The 24166-nt window shown below is 48.4% G+C and overlaps 1 protein-coding gene across 1 annotated transcript in view; it reads left to right on the top strand.

The window, feature by feature from the left end:
- The window catches only part of LOC105906534 (protocadherin Fat 4), an 86508-nt gene extending 62911 nt beyond the window's left edge, over positions 1 to 23597 (top strand). Inside the window, exons 7-17 of the mRNA XM_031558094.2 lie at positions 4108 to 4288; positions 5935 to 6185; positions 6550 to 10905; positions 12410 to 12514; positions 12952 to 13259; positions 15596 to 15681; positions 16071 to 16250; positions 16892 to 17016; positions 17313 to 17578; positions 18821 to 19082; positions 20421 to 23597. Of these exons, the coding sequence (XP_031413954.1) occupies positions 4108 to 4288; positions 5935 to 6185; positions 6550 to 10905; positions 12410 to 12514; positions 12952 to 13259; positions 15596 to 15681; positions 16071 to 16250; positions 16892 to 17016; positions 17313 to 17578; positions 18821 to 19082; positions 20421 to 22303 (8003 nt within the window). The 3' untranslated portion in view covers positions 22304 to 23597. The remainder of the gene's footprint in view (positions 1 to 4107; positions 4289 to 5934; positions 6186 to 6549; positions 10906 to 12409; positions 12515 to 12951; positions 13260 to 15595; positions 15682 to 16070; positions 16251 to 16891; positions 17017 to 17312; positions 17579 to 18820; positions 19083 to 20420) is intronic.
- The last annotated feature ends 569 nt before the right edge of the window (positions 23598 to 24166 follow it).

Here is a 24166-nt window from a genome sequence, read left to right as displayed (position 1 = left end):
GCAAGGGGGAAAAAAAAGGGGCATGCTTTTCTGATTACACCTTTATTTCCAATCTCTCTCTCTCTTTTAATTGACAAACAAACAGAGCCCAATTACCCCTTGATTAACAGTGGCAGCAGTAATGTGTTGTGGTTTGGGAGCGGGGTCTTGTAAACAGCGTCATGTCGGCTGGCACGGCAAGTTTGGCTCCGTTGAGTGAGGCCTTTGGTAAACTTACCTCAACAAACTACAGTGTTACTGCAGTAGTAACGCACTCCTCAATCAAAGTGAACTGCTTCTAGTGCCCTATCAGTGATGAATGTTACATAAACAAGGGGCTCATAGTTATCTGGAAATGTATAGATTCATAGTGGTGAAATTTGACAGCTTGTGCAGAGAAAGAGAAAAAAAAAGTTGCTGTGGTTATCTGATACCAGTTAACCCCTGGGGGGCGGCGCTGGAGAGTGGAGCCGTATGCTGGAGCCAGGAGGGCAGGCAGAGAGGCAGGCCATGCCTCATTCCTGGCTCTGGCTGTCAACAGGGGCATGTACAATGCACCTTCATGACCCCATGAACCCTGTGTGTGTGTGTGTCTGTGTGTGTGTGTGTGTGTGTGTGTGTGTGTGTGTGTGTGTGTGTGTGTGTGTGTGTGTGTGTGTGTGTGGAGTGGTTGTGCATGGGCGTTCAAGGGTTCATATGTATAAATGCATGCATAAGTACTTGTGCAGTTGTGTGTGTTAGAGCGACGAGTGTGTGCATGTGTGTGTGTATATGTGCACATACATGTGTTTTGTTTTAATGCACATGTGTGTTCCACAGACTGACATTGGATTGGGTGGGGCAACAGAGGCCATTGAGGGTCGGGGTGGGGGTGGGGGAGGAGGGTGGTATTCAGGCTGGTGTCAGCTAAGGAGAAGGGTCCAGGTCAGGGCAGAAGGGTCACACTCCTGCCTGTCTCTTGTCTGTCCTTCTCTGAGCCTGTAAACAGGCTGTGACCTCACGTCCTCCTGAAAAGTGAAATGTCTGGACATTAGCCAAATGTATTTGGGAAAAAAAAAACCCGGCCCAGTTTCCCCATAGCGGCGCACTTCCGTGTTGTGGGGGGAACAATGCAACTCAAAAGGCTGTTGCTGTGCTTGGAACACGGGGCTCAACTTAAGATGGGAAAATATTTGCACTTCAGGCTGCTGGAGGGTCTCACAATGCATTTTGTTCTGAAAGAACATGATGTTTTTTGTTATCGTCAAAAATGGTTTAATTATTTGACCTTTGGCCAAAATGGATTTTCTGCCTGTCCGACTTAATGTCTCCTTTAGACGTTGCCAAGTATTCGTTTTTTTCGTATAGCGTAGCATTCAGTGCACAGTATATTGCGTGCTGTTACTTCAAATCTTCCAAATTGTTTCAGTCTCCTGCAAATGAAAACAAACTGTTGAGATTTGCCACATGTAACAGAGGAAGCGTATGCTGTGTCTGGCCTACCGTATCATTGCATGAGAAAACAGACTCCTCATGTGTTCTCTTTGTGAAGTCTTGCATCGCCGCTGGCTGCTTATGGTACGGGGGTATTTGGAGTGTTGCTTTAAAGCTCTTGTTGGCAGCACGCATGTAAATGCAGGTTCAATACACAGAATCTGCCTAGGAACCGTGGCTCAGCGCTCGGCCATTTAAAACTGATGCAAACACCTGACGTTAGAGTTGCAGTTGGTGGCTAATGTAAGAGGATCAAGATGCTGCTTTAATCTCTTGTGGGCATGGGTCGGTGACTCACCGCAGCCACCTGGTTCAGCTGGAGACAGCAGCGCTTGAGCGATCCTCCGTCTTCCTCGCCGAGACGGAGAGTGCCTTTAATGACTGGTCATTGTCTGCGGAGGCTGCAGACGGATGACTGCGCTACTGACACCAGCAATCACCAGGCAGAGACAGCCAAAATGGCCCACAGGAGACCTTCCAGGTTACTTCTGCAAAAGTCAAAGGCTTTTTAGTTGGGTGGAGTATCACTGAACAGCATTGTGATCATAATACAGTTCACTTAAGCCGTCGTCTTTAGTGTAACTGGGTGTGGATATTAAGAAAATAACATAGAATGTCCAGCCCTTTTTGGGATTTCTAAATCGTATCTTTGGCATAGCCTATCTAAGTTATTAGCCAACAGAAGTTTAGAGTACTACCGAGTATTACAGTGTGACCATAACACAGTGCACTAAAGTTATTATTGATAGTTTGTACTTCATATGCAAGTACACATTATTGTGCCTTACTAACCGCATCCCTAAACCTAAACCTAACCTCAAACACGTGTAAAAACGTGTCGTTATGTATGGAGTATACTGTCGTTATGTATGGAGTATAGTACCCAAAGATGCATGATGTAAATACGTTCCTGGTTGAGTATCGATGAGTTCATATGTTGCTGTTCAAACATCCTTTTTATGAAAGCTGTCAGGCTGAGTTCTAATAATGTGGACAGCGTTCTGTGTTTGGTAATAAAGCTGGGCTTTTGAAAATGAACAACTGCGATGGAGAAATGAAAACAAGAACATTGCATGAGTCATGCCGCTCTGATTCCCCAGCAGTAAAGATTACGCTTTGTGGTTTCTGGGCTTGGTATTTCTGGATTGAAGTTGTTTACTTTTAGTGCAAACGTGTGTTCATTTGTATACGGGTGGAATGTGATTTTTTTTTTCCTTTACAAGATTTTGTTTTTGCATTCAGAAGTCAGTGTAAGTGGATTAATACACACAGCTTGCATTCTTGGATTTGGATCAGCCGCGGATCTATTGTGAGGAGGGGGGAAAAAGTGCCATAAATTAACCCTTTGTAGTTTCACGCTCTGATCGAGATCAATCGCCTTAGTAGTAAGCATGCGTGAGGGGGATGGAGGCCCTCTCCTCCCCTTTTCTTTCAGGAAGATGCTTCACCCTCTTAATCATGTCCTCTTAATAAAGACACACTTCCCACCACTCATTAGCTAAATGTTAGCTTCTTCACCATATGGTAATCCTTTTGTTATCCAAATGAGGAGATGAGCTTTAGTTCTGTGCAGTGGCTTATAAACACATGTTATTAATTATGCTAATCCACCAACGTCAAGAGGCCCTAGGACCGAAGGACACTTTGCACATCTTCAGTGAGTCATTCTGGGCTATGCTCTCTTCTCACTCACTGTATTTTATACGGGGGTTGCAAAGTCTTACAGAGAGCCACACGTGTGGGGAGAGTGAGGGTCAAAAAAGAAAAAGAGAGACGAGAGAGAGAGAGAGAGAGAGAGAGAGAGAGAGAGAAAGTGGTTTAGTGGTCGAGAAAGAGAGAGAGAGAGAAGGAGTTTTACAGCCCTTCGGTTGCCAGAGATTTGGAGGGCATTTTTCTTATTAGGTTTCTGCTCCACAGTATGCAAGTTCAAGCATTTGATGTTATCAACGTCTGAATTTATGTGAGGAGCAAATTCATTTTAATCACAGTGGAGAACAACATGAGCGAGCAGATGTTTGAGTCTTTCTGTGTTTCTGCTCTGCAGCTAATTTTCATCTGCTATTGATTTAAACATTATCCCAATGGACCAAGGTTGGGTTTTTTTTTGTGTTTGTTTTTTTTTTTTTGGTCATTCATTGGTGGGTTCAGTTTGATTTTTCGCTGAAAATAGCATTTCTCTGCACTTGAATTCCACAGAGTAACTCGCTGTGTGCTGTGCGACTTTAAATAGATGCTGCTGCTTCATGGTTATTGTCTATGGTACGGAATCCCAAAGTCCCCGCAACGGCTATATTTAACCATTACTTAGCATATTTCAAAATGAGCTAGCCCCTGAGGCACGTCAGTGCCTCATTATAAAGATTATATGCTTTTCCAGGAGATTATCTCGGAGGTGAGTTGATGTGGTTAGGTGGTTAGACAAAATACAGCAACCATGCTAATTCAAATGATACACTATGGTGGGACACGAGGGACGCTTAATGCCGTGCAAAATACTTTCCAGAAATACAGCTTTTACGTAAATATGAGGCCTGTGTTTTCCTCCCAGATATGTCTTTACTAGCTAAATAAGTGGTAAACCAAAGGTTAAATGGAAACTTGTGAGAAATTGGACTGAAACCCTCATTTCTCTCCTCTCTATCTCCGGCTCTCCAGGATCTCCTTCTTTGAGCGGCACAGGCACCGTCACAGTCCTGGTGGATGATGTCAATGACAATGTCCCGGCCTTCACGTCCCCCAGCTTCCACACCACCATCCCTGAGGACGCTCCCACGGGCACGGACGTGCTGCTGGTCAACAGCTCCGACAATGACGTGGGCCTGAACGGAGTGGTCAGGTATAGTCCTCATCCACCACCAACACACACATACATACATACTGTCTCTCTCTCTGACACACACACACACAAACACACAAACACACACACATAAATAGACAGACAGACGGACACACAGACACACAGACACATACTCACTCCCACAGACAGACAGACAAACACACATTCACTTACACATACACATACACATCAGAATCAGAATCAGAATCAGAATCATATTTATTGGCCAAGTACATTTCCACATACAAGGAATTTTTCTGGGTTTAATTGCTCTCAATGTACTTAAACACATACACATACACATACACATACACATACACACACCCCAACTCATAAACACGCTCACAGGCAGACAGACACACACTCACACCAGCTCAATCCCACGCAGACGCGCACATATTAGGCAGACGTCCGACTGGGGTACAAGTGACCCTCTCTCCTCTATCAACCCCAGTCTCCCCGCTGAGGATGCATGGAGCGACGGTCCAGCGCTCCACTTTCCCAAAAAGCGTGGTAATGAGGACGTTAATTGGCTATGACAGAAGGAGTAGTGCCCAACAGGGGTTCTGAGGGGCTACAGTCTTTAATGGAGCACAGAGTTGGTCATGATCGGTTATTAGTTTCAGTTCTCACAGCCCATTAAGTGGGCCCGTCTCTATTTTTCGGGCCCCACGTTTTGTGGTGGGTGCGTGAACCGACTTGTTGTTGTCCCCGAAGAGCGTTTTTATTCGCACTTTGTTCCCTAATTTGTCGCTCGTTTTCACAGGAGTGCCACGCCAGGGATCCATGTTGAAAAATGCACGCATATGTGTACATGTACATGTCAGACAGACTTTGCCTCAAGGCCACTCTGGGAACCTCTGAAAAATAGAGGGAAACTCGATACACTTTGGGAGACTGAAAAGCCCCAGCGTTTTTGGTCAAAAAGAATTTGGGGATGTCTCCAACACTTAAGCATAGCACACAGTGGCCTGCGCTAGAGCGCCTCGGCAAGCCTGAGAAAAACAGGAAAAAGGTCTGAGTGATGAACTAAAATAATCTTCAGGGATTGTAGTATTTAGTATGTATGTAGGATTTTTTCTCCCTGAAAACCGTAAAAAAAAGTCTACTGCTGGCTTTGAGTGATTTATGCCACACAACTGTGTAGTTTCTTGGGCTGTGAGAGTTAAAATCTTTCTGCTTTGCTTTTTGCTTGAAATAGTGCCCTCCAAAGGTTTCCTGTGACAATGTCACAAGGGAGAAGGACAGGGCCGAGTTAGAGAGGACAGTAAATGTGTTTGTGTTTCAGTCGAGGCATGTCATTGGCTTATGTCTGGTTTCTGAGTTGGGTTTGAAGTGAAACGCTTGAGGGACATGATGTGATAAGCCCATATTAAAGTGATTTATGCATGTACAGAGGAATAGGACATTTGACAATGTATCAATAGATGCAGAAGGATAAAATAAGAATTTGTCAAACATGACATGTCTAAAAGCATGTACAGATGTTATGTGATCTCAAAGTAGTACAAAAAAGTATTTTTTATTCACTGAATGAGCAAGTCAAATTGTTAAGGCAAGCACACAGAGTGTAGTCTATTATGTCTGCGGTCGTCTGTGTATAACATGCAGATTCTTGATTCCTTTATTCTTTGTCTCTCCCACAGTTACAGTCTGACGGGTGGCAGCGGTCAGTTTTCCATCAACCCCGCCACCGGCCAAATCATCACCAGCTCTCTGCTGGACCGGGAGGCGAGGGCCAGCTACCAGCTGCTGGTGGTGGCATCAGATGGCGGGCAGCCCAAGGCCCTGTCCAGCTCGGCCACCGTGTCCGTGGTGGTGGCCGACATTAATGACAACCCCCCGCGCTTCCATCACCACCCCTATGTCACGCACATCCCAGCATCCACCTCAGCAGGTGACTGCCATGCTGTCTCACCTCTTAAAATAAACACACTGCCAAACACATACACAGACACAGGGAGCGGCAGCCTGGTCTGCACTGCAATTAACAAAGCCATGGTTCAGGGCAAATGAGGCATTATTATGCCAGATTGAAATTGTACTGTTATTGCTAAAGTTAAATATTATATTATTATAAGTTACTGAAAAATACTAAATGCTATTTATATTATACATAAATATTATAAACATCTACATAATAAACAACCTTCTCACATGTTGCTCTGATTCTTGCACTGGGTTTTGTGAAAAAAAAATGATTTAGTCTTTTTATTATAGTTACTTTGGATTGATTTACCGTTTGGTTTCTCTTCCTCCAGGCTCCTTGGTGTTTGCTGTCACAGTCACAGATGAAGATGCAGGATCTAATGCCCAGCTCCATTACTCGCTGACCGGCCGCAACACTGAGAAGTTCAAGATCGATCCACTGAGGGGTGCCATCACGGCCAACGAAAAGCTGACGGGAAGCTCGGAGGTCACCTTGACTGTCAGGGTGAAAGACGGCGGAGTGAACCCCAGGACTGACACCACCACCGTGACTGTCAGATTCGTCACCGGAGGCGACTTCCCTGTCATCAGGCTGAAAGAGAGGAGCTTCACCTTCCCTGAGAGCCAGCCTGTTTACACCGTCGTCACCACTGTCTCCGGGGCGTCCACCAGGGGCGGGCCCTTGTCCTATTACATCGCCAGCGGCAATCTGGACAGCGCCTTTCATATCGATCAATTGTCCGGGGAGCTGTCAATCAAAAAGCCACTGGACTATGAGAACATACAGACATACGTGATGTGGATTGAAGCGAGAGACCAGGGCTTCCCACCCTACTCGGCTTATGAGAGACTGGAAGTAAATGTGCTGGATGTCAACGACAATCACCCCGTTTTCGAGAGGGAGCCTTTCCACGCGGAGATACTTGAGAACCTCTCCCCACAGCACGTGCTCACTGTGTCTGCGCTGGATCTGGATAGCGGGCCTAATGGGCATCTGGAGTATGCCATCATGGACGGAAACAAGGACAACAGCTTCAACGTCAACCGGGTGACAGGGGCGATCCGCACCACCAGACCCCTGGACAGAGAGAAGGTGGCTCAGTATGCACTGAGGATCAAAGCTACTGATCGGGGCAGCCCTCCAAAAAGCACCGCTGTTAAAGTCCTGATCAATGTTCTTGATGTGAATGACAACGCCCCCAGGTTCTCCAAGATCTTCAGTGCCTCGGTGCCTGAGAACGCGCCTGTAGGGTACACCGTCACCCGGGTGACGACCACCGATGAAGATGCCGGCACCAACGCCATCAGCAAGTACTCCATCACTGACACAAGCCTCCCATTTTCCATCAATCCAAGCACAGGGGACATAACCATCAGCAGACCACTGAACAGGGAGGACACAGACCACTACATTGCCAAAGTCTCTGCCCACGACTCTGGCTGGACAGTCAGCACAGACGTGACGATATTCGTCACTGATATAAATGATAACGCACCGCGCTTTAGCCGGCCCTCCTACTACTTGGATTACCCTGAGATGACGGAGGTGGGCTCTGTGGTAACGCAGGTGTCAGCCACAGACCCCGATGAGGGTTTCAACGGGAAAATATTCTATTTCATCCGGTCTCAGTCAGAGTATTTCCGGATCAACTCCAGCTCTGGGGAGATCTCTATTAAGCAGCAGCTCTTGTATCAAAACTCCACTGGCCATGGTAATCTCAACATCAATCGCCACAGTTTCATTGTCACAGCGTCAGACCGGGGGGTCCCTCCCATGATGAGTGAAACCACTGTCATAGTAAATGTAGTCGATAGCAATGACAATCCCCCTGTATTTGAATCCTCCTCTTACCTCACCCCAGTCACCAAGAGTGTCAAGGTTGGCACCAAACTCATTAAAGTCACTGCCTTTGATAAGAAAGACTTTGGTCTTAACTCAGAAATCGAGTATGACATAGCTGGTGGAAACAGCTCAAGTAAGTTCAAATTAGATAAGCAGACAGGATGGGTTAGCGTAGCCTCTTCCTTGACCTCGGATACAAATAAGGTTTACCTCATCGAGGCAACTGCCAGAGACAAAGGGAACCCGCCTCTCTCGGCTCGCACTACGATCCGAGTGGCCGTGACAGAGGAGAACCACCACACCCCAGAGTTCTCTCAGAGCCAAGTCTCAGCCACAGTTCCAGAGAGCCTGAACGTCGGCACAGCCATCCGAACACTGTCAGCCCGGGATAAGGACAAGGACAAGCAGATGAATGGCCTAATCACGTACAGCATCACCACGGGCAACGAGGAAGGCCTGTTCGCCATCAACAGCAAAACAGGGGTGTTGTCTTTAGTGCAGCCACTGGACTATGAAACCAAGCAGAAGCATGAGCTAAGGGTCACAGCAACCGATGGGGGCTGGATCTCTAAAACCAGCTTTGTCTCAGTAACTGTGCACGTGACGGATATGAATGACAACCCACCTGTCTTTAACCCAGATGAGTATTTCCCTATCATACAAGAGAACGTCCCCAGTGGCACCACTGTGGTTAAAATGAATGCCACAGACAAGGACTCCGGGCCAAATGCCTTGATAGCTTATGTAATCCAGTCATCTGACAGTGACCTTTTCATAATTGATCCAAATACTGGCATCATTACCACCCAGGGATTTTTAGACTATGAAGCTAAGCAAGTGTATCATCTTACCGTCAAAGCTTTCAATGTGCCCGATGAAGAACGATGCAGCTTTGCCAATGTTAACATTCAGCTGAAGGGCGCCAATGAATATGTACCCCGTTTCGTCTCCAAGCAATACTACTTTGAGGTCTCTGAGGCTGCACCAAAAGGCACAGTGGTCGGCGAAGTGTTTGCGAGCGATCGCGACCTTGGAGAGGATGGCATCGTCTATTACTTGATTTTTGGAAGGAGCAGAAAGAAGGGACTTGGCATCAATAGAAAGACCGGACAGATCTACGTCACAGGGCCTCTGGACCGTGAAAGGGAGGAAAAGATCTCCCTAAGGGTTCTGGCCAAAAACGCAGGCAGCATCAGAGGAGCAGACATTGACGAAGTGTTCGTCAACATCACCATCTTGGATGCCAATGATCCTCCGGTCTTTACCCAGGTGTTGTACGATGTCCAGGTGAGCGAGGGTCTCGCCCCAGGAGGCCTCGTCACTTTTGTCAGTGCAGAAGACTCAGACTCCGTGCCAAGTTGGAGCAGGTTCTCATACTCCGTTGCTTCCGATCATGACAAAAATGCCTTCAGTATCAACCCACAGACGGGCCAGGTGTCTGTCAATGCTGAGCTTGACCGGGAAACCACACCTGTGTACAATCTCACCCTTCTGGCAGTGGATACAGGGTCCCCACCTGCCACAGGCAGTGCGACTTTGATCGTGACCTTGGAGGACATCAACGACAACGGGCCCACGCTGGTGACTGTCAGCGGGGAGGTGATGGAGAACCAGCGGGCCGGCACACGAGTCATCACCCTGGAAGCCACTGATCCGGACCTGGTGCCCAACCAAGGCCCATTTTCTTACAGCCTGCTCAACACAGGCTCTGCCAACAACTACTTCTCCCTCAGCTCTAAGGGAGAGCTTACCACCAGCCGTGAGATCGACAGGGAGCAAATCAGCGATTTCTATCTGTCTGTGGTCATAAAGGACTCAGGCATTCCGCAGATGTCCTCCACAGGTACTGTCCATGTCCAAGTCAATGACCAGAATGACAATCCCTCCGAGCCTCGTTCTGTGGAGATCTATGTCCATTATTTTGGGAACATGTTTCCTGGAGGCTCTCTGGGTGTCGTCAAGCCCCAAGATCCAGATGTGCAGGACACCTTCCAGTGTTCCCTCATTCCCCCAACGGCCAGTTTGTTCAGCATACCTACGCGCACCTGTGACCTCAATTCCAATGCACGCTCAACGGACGGCACTTTCGACCTGACGGTGCGAAGCAGCGATGGTGTTCACGGTGCCGTAAACAGCAATGCGCGTGTCTTCTTCATGGGATTCAGCAATGCCACAGTAGATAACAGCATTCTCATAAGACTCAACAGCCACGGGGTCAAAAACTTCCTCACAAACCACTACCTGAGCTTTGTTCGCATCGCAAACTCCCAGTTAGCAGGGCTAGGCACTGGGGTCCAGCTCTATGGTGCCTTTGAACTCAACAATCAGACCTTTCTTATGGCTGCTGTGAAGAGGAGCCACGGCCAGTATGTCAATCCCAGTGGGGTGGCCACATTCTTCCAGAGCATCAGAGATGTACTTCAACGACAGAGCGGCATACAAATCGACTCAGTCGACCATGACCCTTGCACTCACAACCCGTGCCAGAACGGAGGCAGCTGCAAGCGGCGTCTCAGTGTAGGGCCCGACATGAAGACAGAGGAGAGCGTCCCAGTCATCCTGGTGTCCAACCAGCCTCTCCAGCCTTACGCCTGTAACTGCAGGCCAGGGTATGCTGGGGCTCTGTGCGAGACAGACATCGATGAGTGCCTACCGTCTCCCTGCCACAATGGAGGGACCTGCCATAACCTGGTGGGCGGTTTCTCGTGCTCTTGTCCAGAAGGCTTCACTGGCATGGCCTGTGAGAGGGATGTGAACGAATGCCTCTCCAACCCCTGCAAGAACGGAGCGCTCTGCCAGAACTACCCCGGTGGCTTCAACTGCCTCTGCAAATCCGGATTTTCAGGTACCGTACAATGGTGTAGGAGTAGTACAGATTTTATGAGCAACACAGCCACAGATGTTCAGTCCAGGCACACACACACACACACACACACACACACACACACACACACACACACACACACACACACACACACACACTGTCATACACACATATACACTTGCTGCACACGACTCCAGCCCCTTTTAGTCCAAGAAAAATATTTGCCTCTAAATGATTGCAGAGGTGTTGTAACTCTAGCATACAGGACCAACTGCCAAAAACAGTTTGCTGCTAGGGTTACTTGTTGGGGGGTATCAGCTGTGATGCATATCAACTTGTCATGTTTACTTTAAACGGAGGGATGATGCAGGATTGACCCCACTAAGGTCACTATGATAGACTGCTCTCAGTGCGCCTGTGTCGCATTTAACTGCAGTTCCCTGCTTCCAAGTGCCTTTGTGTAGAGAGCAAACTTATAATTGCATAGTGCTTTGAATCAGGAATTTCCCCTCTGGATTGCCACTCTGAGAATCTGAGGACGTGGCCAACACATTCACGCTCATGACTAAGTGATGCGAGCGTTTCTAAAAATTGATCTCATTAGCCGAGCCCGTCTCATGTCATCGCTTCACAAATAAACCATCGCTCTGACTCTTGCTCTCTCTCTCTCTCTGCCTGAGCGCAACACTCGTTCTTTGCTAGGAACACAGCACCACCACAGAGAGTGAATATGGATAAGCATTTATGATAACATTTATTCAAATCAGGTCTGTTTGGTCAGGTGCTAGCTGTAGTTTTTGGATGACTCTCCCCCGACTGGACCCGGCCACAGACGTATCATCTCAGGCCCAGAGCCTCTGAGTCATCGCTGTCCGTTTTTTTATGATGTCCATAACAAATGACCACTAGGCCTGGGCCTGTTACCTGGAGATTTACACCTATTGACTTACAGTAGTTTGCATGCCCCGTCGCTGAACTCTTTGACTTCCTGTTTTCCTTGCCTGGCTATGGTGAAGGAATTTACATCCTTTTAAGCTATTTGTCTTATGGAGCAGAAACAGACCACAGACTAAAAATAGAAGATTAAGTGAATAAGCTAATCCCTTTGTGTGAACGCATGTATTTGTTTATGCATGTGTATGTGCATGTATGTGTCTGTGTTTGTTGCTATTTCCAACACTGTGTTTAAGCCCCTATCATATTTACGTTGGTTTGTTTTCATTGCATATTCTTTTTTTTATTACCATCCTGAACCTTGGGGAGATTCAACACTTATATATGGGTTAATGTTTTCATGACAGGCCCACATTTGCACCGATATTTCTTAAGAATCTCTTCCAAGTTTACAAGGTTTGCAAGTTCCCCCTGTGTTGTTTTGCTCAGGGAATGATGGAAAGCTCCAGTGACAGAAGCTGGAAAGGGCCCTGGTGGTTTCTCTGAATTCCTGTGTTTGAACAGTGCCTCTCCATTTGCCTGTGTCATCCTCCTCTCATCCATTTTCATTTGTGTTGTTTTATGAACCCAGGCAAAACCTGTGATTCCATCATCAATTACTGTGAGTGTAACCCCTGTTTTAATGGTGGGTCCTGCCAGAACAGAGTGGATGGCTATTACTGCCATTGTCCATTTGGTGAGTAATCAAACGTCAAGGAACCTTCCAGGTGTCTTGGCCTCTCTCTGGCCCTTAGCCATAGTAGGGAACTTGTTATTACAGCAGACACAGCAGTGTAGAGTAGGACGAGTAAAGGGGCTTTTAAAAGGGTTACAGAAATGTCTTTTTGGCATTATTTAAGTGTCTGTCCTCATTTTGTCGTCTTTGAGCCTTTCTTTATTTTAAGCATGCCCATTCATAATGTTTTGTTTGACATTCGATGTTTTGATGTTGCATATTTTTAATCCCTCTGGAAAGAATAGCCATATGTCTGTTATGGGGTTACCAAAGCATACTACCTACACTTTGTCTTGGCCTGAGCTTTTGGGATATTTCTGGGAAAGAACGAATTGTGAAATAGCGAAAAATGATTAATAAATTATTGACGGTTCTAAATATTAATTTTCTTGCCGCAGGCGTGTTTGGAAAGCACTGTGAACTGAACAGCTACGGCTTCGAGGAGCTGTCATACATGGAGTTCCCCAGTCTCGACCCCAACAACAACTACATTTACATCAAGTTTGCAACTCTCAAGAACAACGCCCTGCTGATGTATAACCATGACAACCAGACCGGAGACAAGGCTGAGTTCCTCGCTCTGGAGATCGTGGAAGGGCAGATGCGTTTCTCCTTTAATCTGGGAAGCGGGACTTATAAACTCACAACCTCGATGAAGGTTTCAGACGGGCAGTTCCACACAGTCATCGCCAGGCGGACCGGGATGGTGAGTTGTGATGTGTCTGCACTTTTATGGTTTCATAACCTGTCCGAATGATCTCTCCAAATAGTTGTTATTCTACGGTAATATCTTTTCCCAACCCCCAAAGGCATAAGACTATTAGCGGAGACGCATATCCACAAACATACACCGCATTTTTTTTGTGTTTGTCTGTTTTGACCTTGTGTTGATTTTATTTGCCAAGAGCAGCATCCAAGATTGGGCCCTTGATTGCATGTGAGTTTTATGATGCTAATTTAAACTGCTCACACCAATCACTCGGCTTATGGTCTTCAGGGCTTGTAATTGCATTTGATTACTCTGCATGTTGTGATTTACAACAAAGCTAAATTCTTTGCATTCGGTTAGAGACGGTTCATTCAGCAGCAATTGGCTCGCACCAGTGGGGGAAAAAACCAAACCAACTCAGCCTGTCAAAGGTTTTATAATGGAAGTCTCCTGCTGGACTTGAGGTCTGCCATTCTCCAGCTGTGCTGTGGGACCTCATAGAAAGCTGGTAAAATCGTTAAATTGTCAGCGTTGAAATAGCGCAGAGCGTCAAGATGGAAAGGTACACAATGCGCAGAGCAGTGAGAGAAAACGCCAGTCTGCCCCTGCTGCACACTCACACAGCAAAAAAAAAAAAAAAGAAAGAAAGAAACGTTGAAGGTATAAGCTGTGAAATGGCAGCAGCGAGGTTCTCGACCCGGCTGGCAGAACGCGGCGAGAGCGTGCGTTGCATCACGGCCCAAGTGTCATACTCCCCGAGGCGGTGTAACCAGAACCTGATCACTGTGTTTGGAGAAGGTGATGTGGGTCACTGAGGTGGGCCTGTGAAGGATTTCTTTTTTATCCTTCTTCTTCTTCCGTCCCTGCTTCGTTTCCTCCCTCCCTCCCCCCCGTCTCTCCTCGTGGATTTTGAGCAGATGTTAAATCCATACACAACTCCCCTCGTCCCTCCTGAGTAAGTCCTACCCAAGACATTCAGGGATAGTGTTGTTATGGTAAGATGCGTATCCCACTTTGGTTGCGGTGCAAACTGGATTTTCACTTGTTATTTTTGTCCTAATTAGTGTGGATATCTGGTTTGGGATGTACTCGGTCGAGGAAACGGAGGCAGAGGCAGACAAGCGGGGGCACTGGAAGAAAAGACAGAGCTGCTGGGGTGGAGGGGGATGACAATGTCATCGCACGGACAAAGAAAGCAGTGTCAAAGAAAATAAAAGCCTCCATCTATCCACTGACACTAAATAAACCCCTGACCCCCCCCCCCCCCCAAGAAATAGACACTTGAGCCTTGAGTTAAAAGAAAAGAAAGAAAGGACAGAACAAAATCAACTTGAAGCGGCAACTGTTTCACATCAATAGTTTTTTTTTTTATAGATTGGACACTTAGTTGTACATGTCTTTTTCCTGCAAAAAAAAGAGAGGAACCTTACCTTATATGAGCAGAAAAAAATGCGGCTGTTTCACATCAAATGTTGTGACTGGGCTAACGCTGTATGTTTATGGTCTGCAGCGAATGGTAACTCAACCAAAACTGGCTTCTGGTCACAGCGAGCGCATTTGATATCAATTTCTCGGGGCATTCCTCTTAAAAAAAAAAATGTGCTGCAGTTGTGCGACACACTTGACAGTGTGTGTACTCTGCGGTCTGGGCTGCATGTCTTTGATCTGCGAGGGAGGAAAGGCATTAATAAAACACCCATATGGCCGCCTCTTAGTAGTGATGGCAAGAACAAAGCGGAAAAAGACAAATGACTCTTGTTTCCATTGTTGTCAACGTTTTTCGCGAACTTGTTGCCTTGTAAAATAAAAGTCCCTGTGTATGTAATTAGTGTTCCCGGATCTTTCCGCCCCCGTCACGTTTCGGACAGCTCTCTCGCTCCACATTTATCCTCGATTTAGCGTAGGAGGAGCACTGCAACCCGCGCTTTTCAGCACCTTTGCGGTCTTTTCCTTTTCTCTTGTCACTTTTTCTTCCTACTCGTTCCCCAGTCAGGCATCATGAGCTGAGCAAACACAGCAGGCTGTGGATGCAGAGAAGAGGGTGAGCTGGGTGGGGAGAGTTCGCCGACGTTGCACAGCTGAATGGATGTAGTGTTTCTGCGCTGTCATGCTTAAGTGATTATGATGTGCAATGTGTATGGCTTTGTGGCCTTTCACAGTCAGTGTGGGTGCCTGGATGGACGCACGTGTGTGTGTGTGTGTGTGTGTTTGGCTGGGAGGGTTTGTACACATGTTTGTTGTGTGTGAGTATGTGTGTGTGTGTGTGTGTGTGTGTGTATACAGTAAGAGGGGAATACCACCTGTCTTATCTGCTCTCTGTTCTTGTCATTAAGGCTGCCTCACTCACTGTGGACTTGTGCGGCGAGGATCAGGACCCAGGCTACTGCGCTGTCAGCAACGTGGCGGTGCACACTGACTGGTAAGACTCCAGAAAGACCTAAGCCAAGCCAACACTTCAACTGCCTCTTAGCCGCCCACATCCAGTCGCGTTGTAGCCCCCGATGTACGCTATTCCCAAACTGAGATGTGAGTGGCAGGCCCAAATGCAGTAATGCTGGGAGGGACCCTCCGCCAAGCCTCCCTTCATATAATAAGAGTAATGACTAATAATGAAAATGATGATGGGGATGATGATAATTATGATGATGATGATGATGAGGATGAGGAGGATATTGTTTATGTTTATGATGATGGCCAATGGCTGTGTGATGGTTTATTTATGGAGGGAGGAGAGGGAGTGAGGGTCGCTGGGTTGTGCTGCGCGGGTCATTGACCGCTGTCTGGCGTTTCCGTCTCTGTGCTCGCCAGGATCCTGGACGTCCAGCCCAACAGGCTCTCGGTGGGGGGCGTCAGGTCAATAGAGCCTGTCCTTCATCGCAGGGGCCAGGTCGCCACCCACGACTTTGTGGGCTGCATCATGGAGTTCGCCGTCAACGGGCGCCCACTCGAGCCCTCTCAGGCCCTGGCATCCCACGGCATCCTTGACAGGTCTGGCTGCCACTCTCTCGTGTGTGTGTGTGTGTGTGTGTGTGTGTGTGTGTGTGTGTGTGTGTGCTGCCACTCTCTCGTGTGTGTGTGTGTGTGTGTGTGTGTGTGGTGTGTGTGTGTGTGTGTGCATGTGCGGGTGTGTGTGTGTGTGTGTGTGTGTGTGTGTGCATGTGCGGGTGTGTGTGTGTGTGTGTGTGTGTGTGTGTGTGTGTGTGTGCGTGTGTGGGTGTGTGTGTGTGTGTGTGCTGCCACTCTCTTGAACCCCCCCTTCACCCTTTCTCACTACCCCTCACCAACCCCCCCCCCCCCCCACCCCCACAGAAAAACACTGCCCCAGCAGGACTCCAAAATCTGTTTGCATGAGTGGAAAGACATTTTTATGACTGCGAAAAATAGCCTCCTTTTTACTCCCCCAGCAACCAACAGCAACAACCAAGTTGTCTTTTTTTCCGTTGCAGTTATGAATAGCTCTGAAGACACATCTTTTAATATGCAAATCTGTATTTCTGGGATGGTTTTTTTGTGAGGCTTGGGATAGCTCTCATCTGCCTGGGTCCTCCTGAATGCCTGTCTGATTGGCACAACCTGTTTGTTTCCCCCTGTCTCTCTCTCTCTCTCTCTCTCTCTCTCTCTCTTCATAGATGTCCCAGACTGGAGGGCGCCTGCACTGCCAGTCCCTGCCGGCACGGGGGCACCTGTGTGGACCATTGGTCATGGCAGCAGTGTCACTGTGTGGAGGGTTTCACTGGAAGCTTCTGCGAGAAGTGTGAGTTGTCTTTGAGTTTTGTCTCGTATCGCCTAAGAAACCCCAGGCATTCGAGCCTTTCCCCCTGCGCGTCATTCCTCTAAAAATGGATCCCACAGGACAAATTGACTGTGTTCTTTTCTTTCCCTTTTTTTCTAAGAATGACAGTTTGAAGTGTCGCCACAACTATTTGTCTTTGACGGGGAAAAAAAAAAGAAAAACAGCTCATGAAATGCAAGACTGTTTTGTTTTCCCCTTTCTCTCTCTCACTCTCTCACTCTCTCCCTCTCTGTGCCTGTCTCCCCCCGTCCCCACAGACATCACCGCAGACACTGCCCTGTCTCTGGACGGCAACGGGCGTCTGGACTACTCCATGAGCCAGAGTCGGAAGCGGGACATCTTGCTGCGTCAGGCCCTGCAGGCCTCGGGGGCCACGTCTGGGTCTGTGTCTGCGTCTGGGTCGGGTTCTGGTTCTGGCGCGGAGGCTCCCAGGGAGAGCCGACTGGAGGTGAAGTTCCGCACCCGCAACAAGAGCGGCACGCTGCTCCACATCCAGGAGAGCAGCAACTACACCACGGTGAAGGTGAGCGCACATGTCAACGTTCAGAAAGAGTTCCTGATGGGGGCCTGGCCCTGTGGTTCCACTCAGGAGGGACTTGTTTTCAAAGAAACAGGCACCGCGGATGTGGGGAAGGGGAGATGAAGACCAGTGTCCCCAGACTTCCATTTTCTATTTTTTGTTTTACTAGCTCAGCTCAAAGAACAGAAACGTTAAATCAAGTCCCCCCACCCCCACCCCCACCCTCTCAGCCCACTGTCTCTTCAACCAAAACACCAAACCTAAAGCACCACCCGTTTCCCATTAAACCACCATCTCAGCCAGAACTCCCAGCCCAGTCCTCCACCCTCAGCAGCAGAAGCAGCAGTTCTGGCCACAGTTAATGGGGGGTGGTGGCATTTGTGGTGGTGGTGTGTGTGTGTGTGTGCGTGTGTGTGTGTGCATGTGCGGGTGTGTGTGTGTGTGTGTGTGTATGTGCGGGTGTGTGTGTGTGCATGCGTATGTGTGTGCGTGTGTGTGCATGCGTGCGTGTGTGTGCGTGTGCGTGCGCGTGCGTGTGTGTGTGTGTGTGTGTGTGTGTGCATGCGTGTGTGTGTGTGTGCGTGTCCTCTGTCTTCCCCACCTCCTCCCATTAGCTCTGCGTTCCCTCAGTCTGGCGCGGTTCAGGGGCCTGACTGAGCCCGGGCAGCCGTCCAACAGCCTGAGCTCTCATTCATCCTCTTAACCGTTCCTCCGGCCTCTGTCCTTCGTCCCCGCTCTGCCCGCCACAAAGGGAGCCCCTTCAGCTTTTGTTTTTCCGGTGCTATTGGTAGGGCCCCCTGCCTCAGACCAAAGCCCACTGACCACCACTTTACCATCAACTTCAGGAAGTATATATGCTCAAAATGGAAGAAAGAAAAACCCCAGCTGGGTATTAAAATGGGATGCCTAATACACTCACTTGGTTGAAACAATCCCTTTCTATGACTCTGTCATTTCATGGTTCTTTTTATGGGCTTTAACAATAATTTCATCATTACAATTTTAACAAAAACGAGGAAGATCCCTTTAATTCATTCATTTTAATATTACAATATCATATAATGCCTTGTACCTGAGATTGTGGAAGAGCATTTGTAGCTGTTGATCTTCTGCCTTCTACTGTTTTAGCCTTCTGTAGGATAATGTGAATAGCTAATACACTCACACACACAAACAAACACACACACACACACACACACACACACACACATAATAAGTAAGACCTCTCATGTGTTTTGTGCGCAGCTGAAGAACGGGAACCTGCAGTACATTTCGGACGCGGGCGGAGCGGGCAAGGTGGAGCGGACGCTGGTGGATGTGTTGCTATCAGACGGACAGTGGCACACCCTGTTGCTTCAGAAGAACGGAACCTCCACCTCACTCCACCTAGACGGGGCCCACCTCCGAGTCATCCCGCACACCACCCAGGACTTCGGAGGGGTCAACGTCCTGACCATGTCCATCGGAGGCATCCCGCCTGGCCCCATGCAGCCCAAATCAAGCCCAGGTCAGTGTGGGAGTTGAAGGACCAAGTTAAAGAAAATAATATCTTTTCATCTGCTAAGGTGAAGGTTGTTTCCTCTGTGGAATACCAGAATGATTAGGTCAATTACAGGACTGTCAGGGGTTTGTCTTTCTTTTTTCCTTTTCTCTCTCACTGACCTGCAACCAGCTCAATACAAAAAGAGATTCCATAACAATCCCTCAGATCAATACAAGATATGTCTCGTGTCAGCCAAAACAAATCACGCCTCGGATTGGTGCTGCTTTTTTTTTTGCTATTTCCTTTTTTTTCTTTTTCTTTTTTCTTTTTTTTTAATCTCGAACAAATCTCAAACAAGTCACGCAGACGAGCCAGAGGGCTTTCTAGGGGTTAGTGTCTTATTGTGAGCCTCGTGTTTCCCTGGATCGCCCCTTAATTCACAGCTCACATTTCCTATGGTCTGACTTGAGGAAACTTTGAATCGAGGTGAGGGAGAGGCCTTCCAGAGGGAGGAGGAGATGAGACATTAAATGTCTTGACATCTGGCAGAAACCGCCATTGCAGGAATGGTGGACTTATATGGCAACATGTCTGATCAGGTCTGATCCCTGGGCCGCTTCACACTCTACCATATCAGCGGTACCGCTTAGAAAATAGGTTTGTTTTCGAGGCGCAGGCTCGCACATTATTTACAGTGCCTGACCTGTGCCAAGTTGCGTTTGTGCTTGCCAGGTGAAAAAAAAGATGAGGTCTGGTAAATAGAACCAAAAGGGCTTCACTTTCATTGGGCTGAATTCAATCTATTCAATCTATTCGCATTAGTGAGTCAAGGTTGGGAGGAAATGTGATGGTTTGAATGTCACAACAGTATTTATTCCAGATGCATGTCCTTAACACATGTTCAGAAAAATAGTATGGAATGTAGTATTTGATTTGATTTAGCTTTTTGTTATAAATACTGTATATTGTATATATATATATATATATACGTAGGATACTTGTTATAAAAAAAGTACACTGTATAAATGTATACATTTATATGCTGGTTTTGGTGGGACCTTTGTCTTTACTTATCCATTTGATTTGATGAAAAGTGATTTGTTGAGGTGTCCTCCAACAGGACATTTGTTGAAATATTGGCTGATTCCACACCATTTTCCCATCCAAACAGTTTAGAAGACTGCCTTGATTATAGCTTTTACTGCAAATGTTGGCAAAGAAAACAAGTGATAAATCTCGGTTCACTTGGACGGTACCCCGCCGCGGCCTATTTGTTGTCTTGATCTCTCTCCAGACTGGCTTCCTGTTATCTGAACAACTCCCTCCCTCTCTCTCTCTCTCTGTCTCTCTCTCTTCCTGCAGGCTTTGAAGGCTGCTTTGGCTTCGTGAAATACAACGGCGAGAACCTGCCATTCAGCGGCGAGCACAGCACCGTGGCCATCTCCAAGTCCAACCCGTCTGTCAAGATCGGCTGCCGCGGGCCCAACCTATGCGAGAGCAGCCCGTGTTGGGACGGCCTGATGTGCGTCAACCAGTGGTACACTTACCAGTGCATGCCACCCGGCGACTGCACCTCCAACCCGTGCCAGAACAGGGGCAGCTGCGAGCCAGGCGTCCGCGGTGGCTTCAACTGCGTCTGCAACGAGCACTACACGGGCAAGACCTGCGAGACGCTGGTGGCGTGCCTGGGGGTGCAGTGCCCGCAGGGGACCGTCTGCAAGACGGCCACCAACGGAGGGTTCACCTGCAGCCCGAGCGCGACCGTCACCGAGATGACGCTGCCCATCTGGGCGGTGCCAGCCATTGTGGGCAGCTGTGCCACCACACTGGCCCTGGTGGTCCTGAGTCTGATCCTGTGTAATCACTGCAGGGGCCGCAACAACAGCAAAGTGCCAAAGGAAGAGAAGAAGCCCAAGGAGAAGAAGAAGAAAAAGAAGAAGAAGAAGGGCAGCGAGAACGTGGCGTTCGACGACCCGGACAACATCCCACCGTACGGCGACGACATGACGGTCAGGAAGCAGCCCGAGGGGAACCCCAAGCCTGACATCATCGAGCGGGAGAACCCCTACCTGATCTACGATGAGACGGACATTGCGCACAACAGCGAGACCATTCCCAGCGCTCCGTGCGCCCCCTGCCCCGGCCCCGAAGCCGAGATCGAGCACTACGACATCGACAACGCCAGCAGCATCGCCCCGTCCGACGCCGACATCATCCAGCACTACAAGCAGTTCCGCAGCCACACACCCAAGTTCTCCATTCAACGACACAGCCCGCTGGGCTTTGCCCGCCAGTCGCCCCTACCTCTGGGGGCCAGCAGCTACACCTACCAGCCCACATACACCCAGGGCCTGAGGTCCACACCACTCAGCCACTCAGCCTGCCCCACCCCGAACCCACTCTCTAGGCACAGCCCCGCTCCCTTCGCCAGCAAGCCCTCCACCTTCTACCGCAACAGCCCCGCCCGGGAGCTGAACCTGGCCCGTCGCGAGGGCAGCCCTCTGGACCTGCACAATGAGGGCATGTTCAACTACGCCACGCGCCTGGGCCGGCGCAGCAAGAGCCCACAGACCATGGCAGGCCACGGGTCCAGGCCCGGAAGTCGTCTGAAGCAGCCTATCGAGCAGATACCCCTGGAGACAGGCCCGCCCGTGGGACTCTCCATTGAGGAGGTGGAGCGGCTGAACACACCGCGGCCGCGCAACCCCAGCATCTGCAGCGCCGACCACGGGCGCTCCTCGTCAGAGGACGACTGCCGGCGGCCGCTGTCGCGCGTGCGCAACCCGGCCGACGGCATCCCGGCGCAGGAGTCGTCGTCCGAGAGCGACTCGCACGACTCCTTCACCTGCTCTGAGATGGAGTACGACCGCGAGAAGCCCGTGGCGTACAGTTCGCGCGTGCCCAAACTCTCACAGGTCAATGAGTCCGACGCCGACGACGAGGAGTACGGCGGCCGGCTCAAGCAGCGGCGCTACTCCAGCCGCAGGGCAGAGGGTGGCCCCGGCAGCTCCCAGGTGCCCATGGCAGAGCACCACCACACACTGCCACACAAACTAGGCCCACAGGCAGGCACCTTCAATTGGGACAACCTGCTGAACTGGGGCCCAGGCTTCGGCCACTATGTGGATGTATTTAAAGACCTTGCCCTGCTCCCCGAGAACACGGCAGTGAAAGACATTGAGATGAACAGTGGGGATGGGTCCGTGACTATCCTGAACGAAGGGGAGGCAGAGCAATACGTGTGAGACTATTTATTCGCTCACTCGCACAGCGCGGAGTCTTTTCTTTGTTCGCTCGAAAAATCAAGACTGAGTAGATTTGTGAGCCGAGGACGTTGAATAAGCAATAAGTACGTTTATTCTCAATTTTTGGTTTTGAAGTAGGACGACCTTAAATGCAGTAAGGCAGAATATTCAATAGACAGTCAGCTCTTTGTTTGCCAGTCAGCCTCACATGATCATTGATCTGTCAGATGATGTCAACGACCGTGTGTTCAAACACGACATGGTGTGTTGCAAAATGAGGCCAAGTCAGAACGATTGTCTGGACCTTTAAAAGGGTCCATATGCACATAATCAAATGTAACTGTCACTTATTACCAATATTACAGTTTGGTTTCAAAACGTTCCTGTCACGCTCATAACTTTTGAGATAAGATGGTGATAGAAGCAAGACTTTCAACAGCTGAATTCCAAGGCCATTGCATTACAGAAACCCGGCCCATGTCCTCCTCCTGTGTGTTATTCTTCATAAGGAGAAGCATGTGTTTGATCCATATGCACCTGTACGTATCACATACACCCCTCAGTGTGGAAATGAACACAGCGGTTAGCCAGAACGCTAATCAAGTCCTGCCAATGTTATGTGAAAGGCTCAGTAGCTACCCCTTCATTGTTTCTTTTGTGATTTTTTTATCTGAATGACAGGCTAAGCATTCGAAGAGCTGAGAATAATTAAGCGTCTGCCTTATAGACATTTGAGAAGCTATTCGAGAGCGGTGAAGTGCTCTCTTTGTTATTGTGCTGTTGTTGTTGCTACGGGGGGACTGGGGGTTGAGTTGCATCGGCGACGGAATCCAGCAGGCTGAAAGTGTTCACGGACTGGCCAAAGGGAAAATTGGAGCACGGCTTGTGGACGCCGGCCCAACAACAAACCCACCCCACAAAAAAAAAAAAAAAAACTATGAAGTTGTGTACATTTTTATTATTTTTATTTGAAGAAAATTGTGGAAGACATTGTTCTCGGTGTTGTTTTTTTGTTTTGTTTTTGTTTGTTTGGTCCAGTATTTTTAAAGGTGTACTGTTTCTACTCTTTTTTTTACTGTTTATTAACTTAAAGTACTTAAGCAGTGTTTTTATGGATATTTTCATATGCTGGAAATTATGTTCTTACTTTCAGGGAAAGTAAGACTGAAGTACTTATTTTTTACATTTGTTACTTATGTAACATCAGTATTTTCCATTTTTGATAAAACTATAACATACTGTATGCTTTATACATGTAAAAGCCAATAACAGAATAAAAAATATTTATTTAAAATATGCATTATTCTATCCAAGTACCACTATTTAAGTCTATAGAACGTGTTGAGCCAATTTTAACCTTAACCTTGAGTCTTCCTGAGGGACGTCCTAAAATAGAGTCAGCTTAAACGTAACCCTTGAGCCTTGACAGCACTTTGGTAGTGTGGGTGGTAAGGTATTCCATACGCACAGAGCCCCGTGTGCATTCCGACGAGAGTTTAAAGAAAGCTTGGACTGAATGGAACAAAACATTTTAAAAGGCCGTCAAGGGCCCAAATGAAACAGAGCCACCGCGCCTGAAGCCAAGCACAATACATAGAGGAGACAGCAAGCGACGCAGGGCCCTATATTGCTTTCAGCAATTATTTACATCTGGCACCACTGAGCCAAACGGGGCCTGGTGATCCCGGAATGCAACATGCTTATCTTCTCCATCATCGAGAGCGTGGGGTTCGGAGGGGAGAGAGAGAGCGTGGCGAGGAGTGACAGCCCGGGGCCGTGTGCGAATTACCCAGAGGCCCTTCGGAAACACCGTGCTCCTGCGGGGGACCGATTGTTGACCAAACCTCCCCGGAGGACTCCGTA

Source organism: Clupea harengus, chromosome 20 (genome assembly GCF_900700415.2).
Source record: "Clupea harengus chromosome 20, Ch_v2.0.2, whole genome shotgun sequence".
In the NCBI taxonomy this organism is placed as follows: Eukaryota; Metazoa; Chordata; class Actinopteri; order Clupeiformes; family Clupeidae; genus Clupea; species Clupea harengus.
The sequence above is the reverse complement of the archived record's forward strand: the minus strand, read 5'-3'. Positions and strand labels throughout refer to the sequence as shown.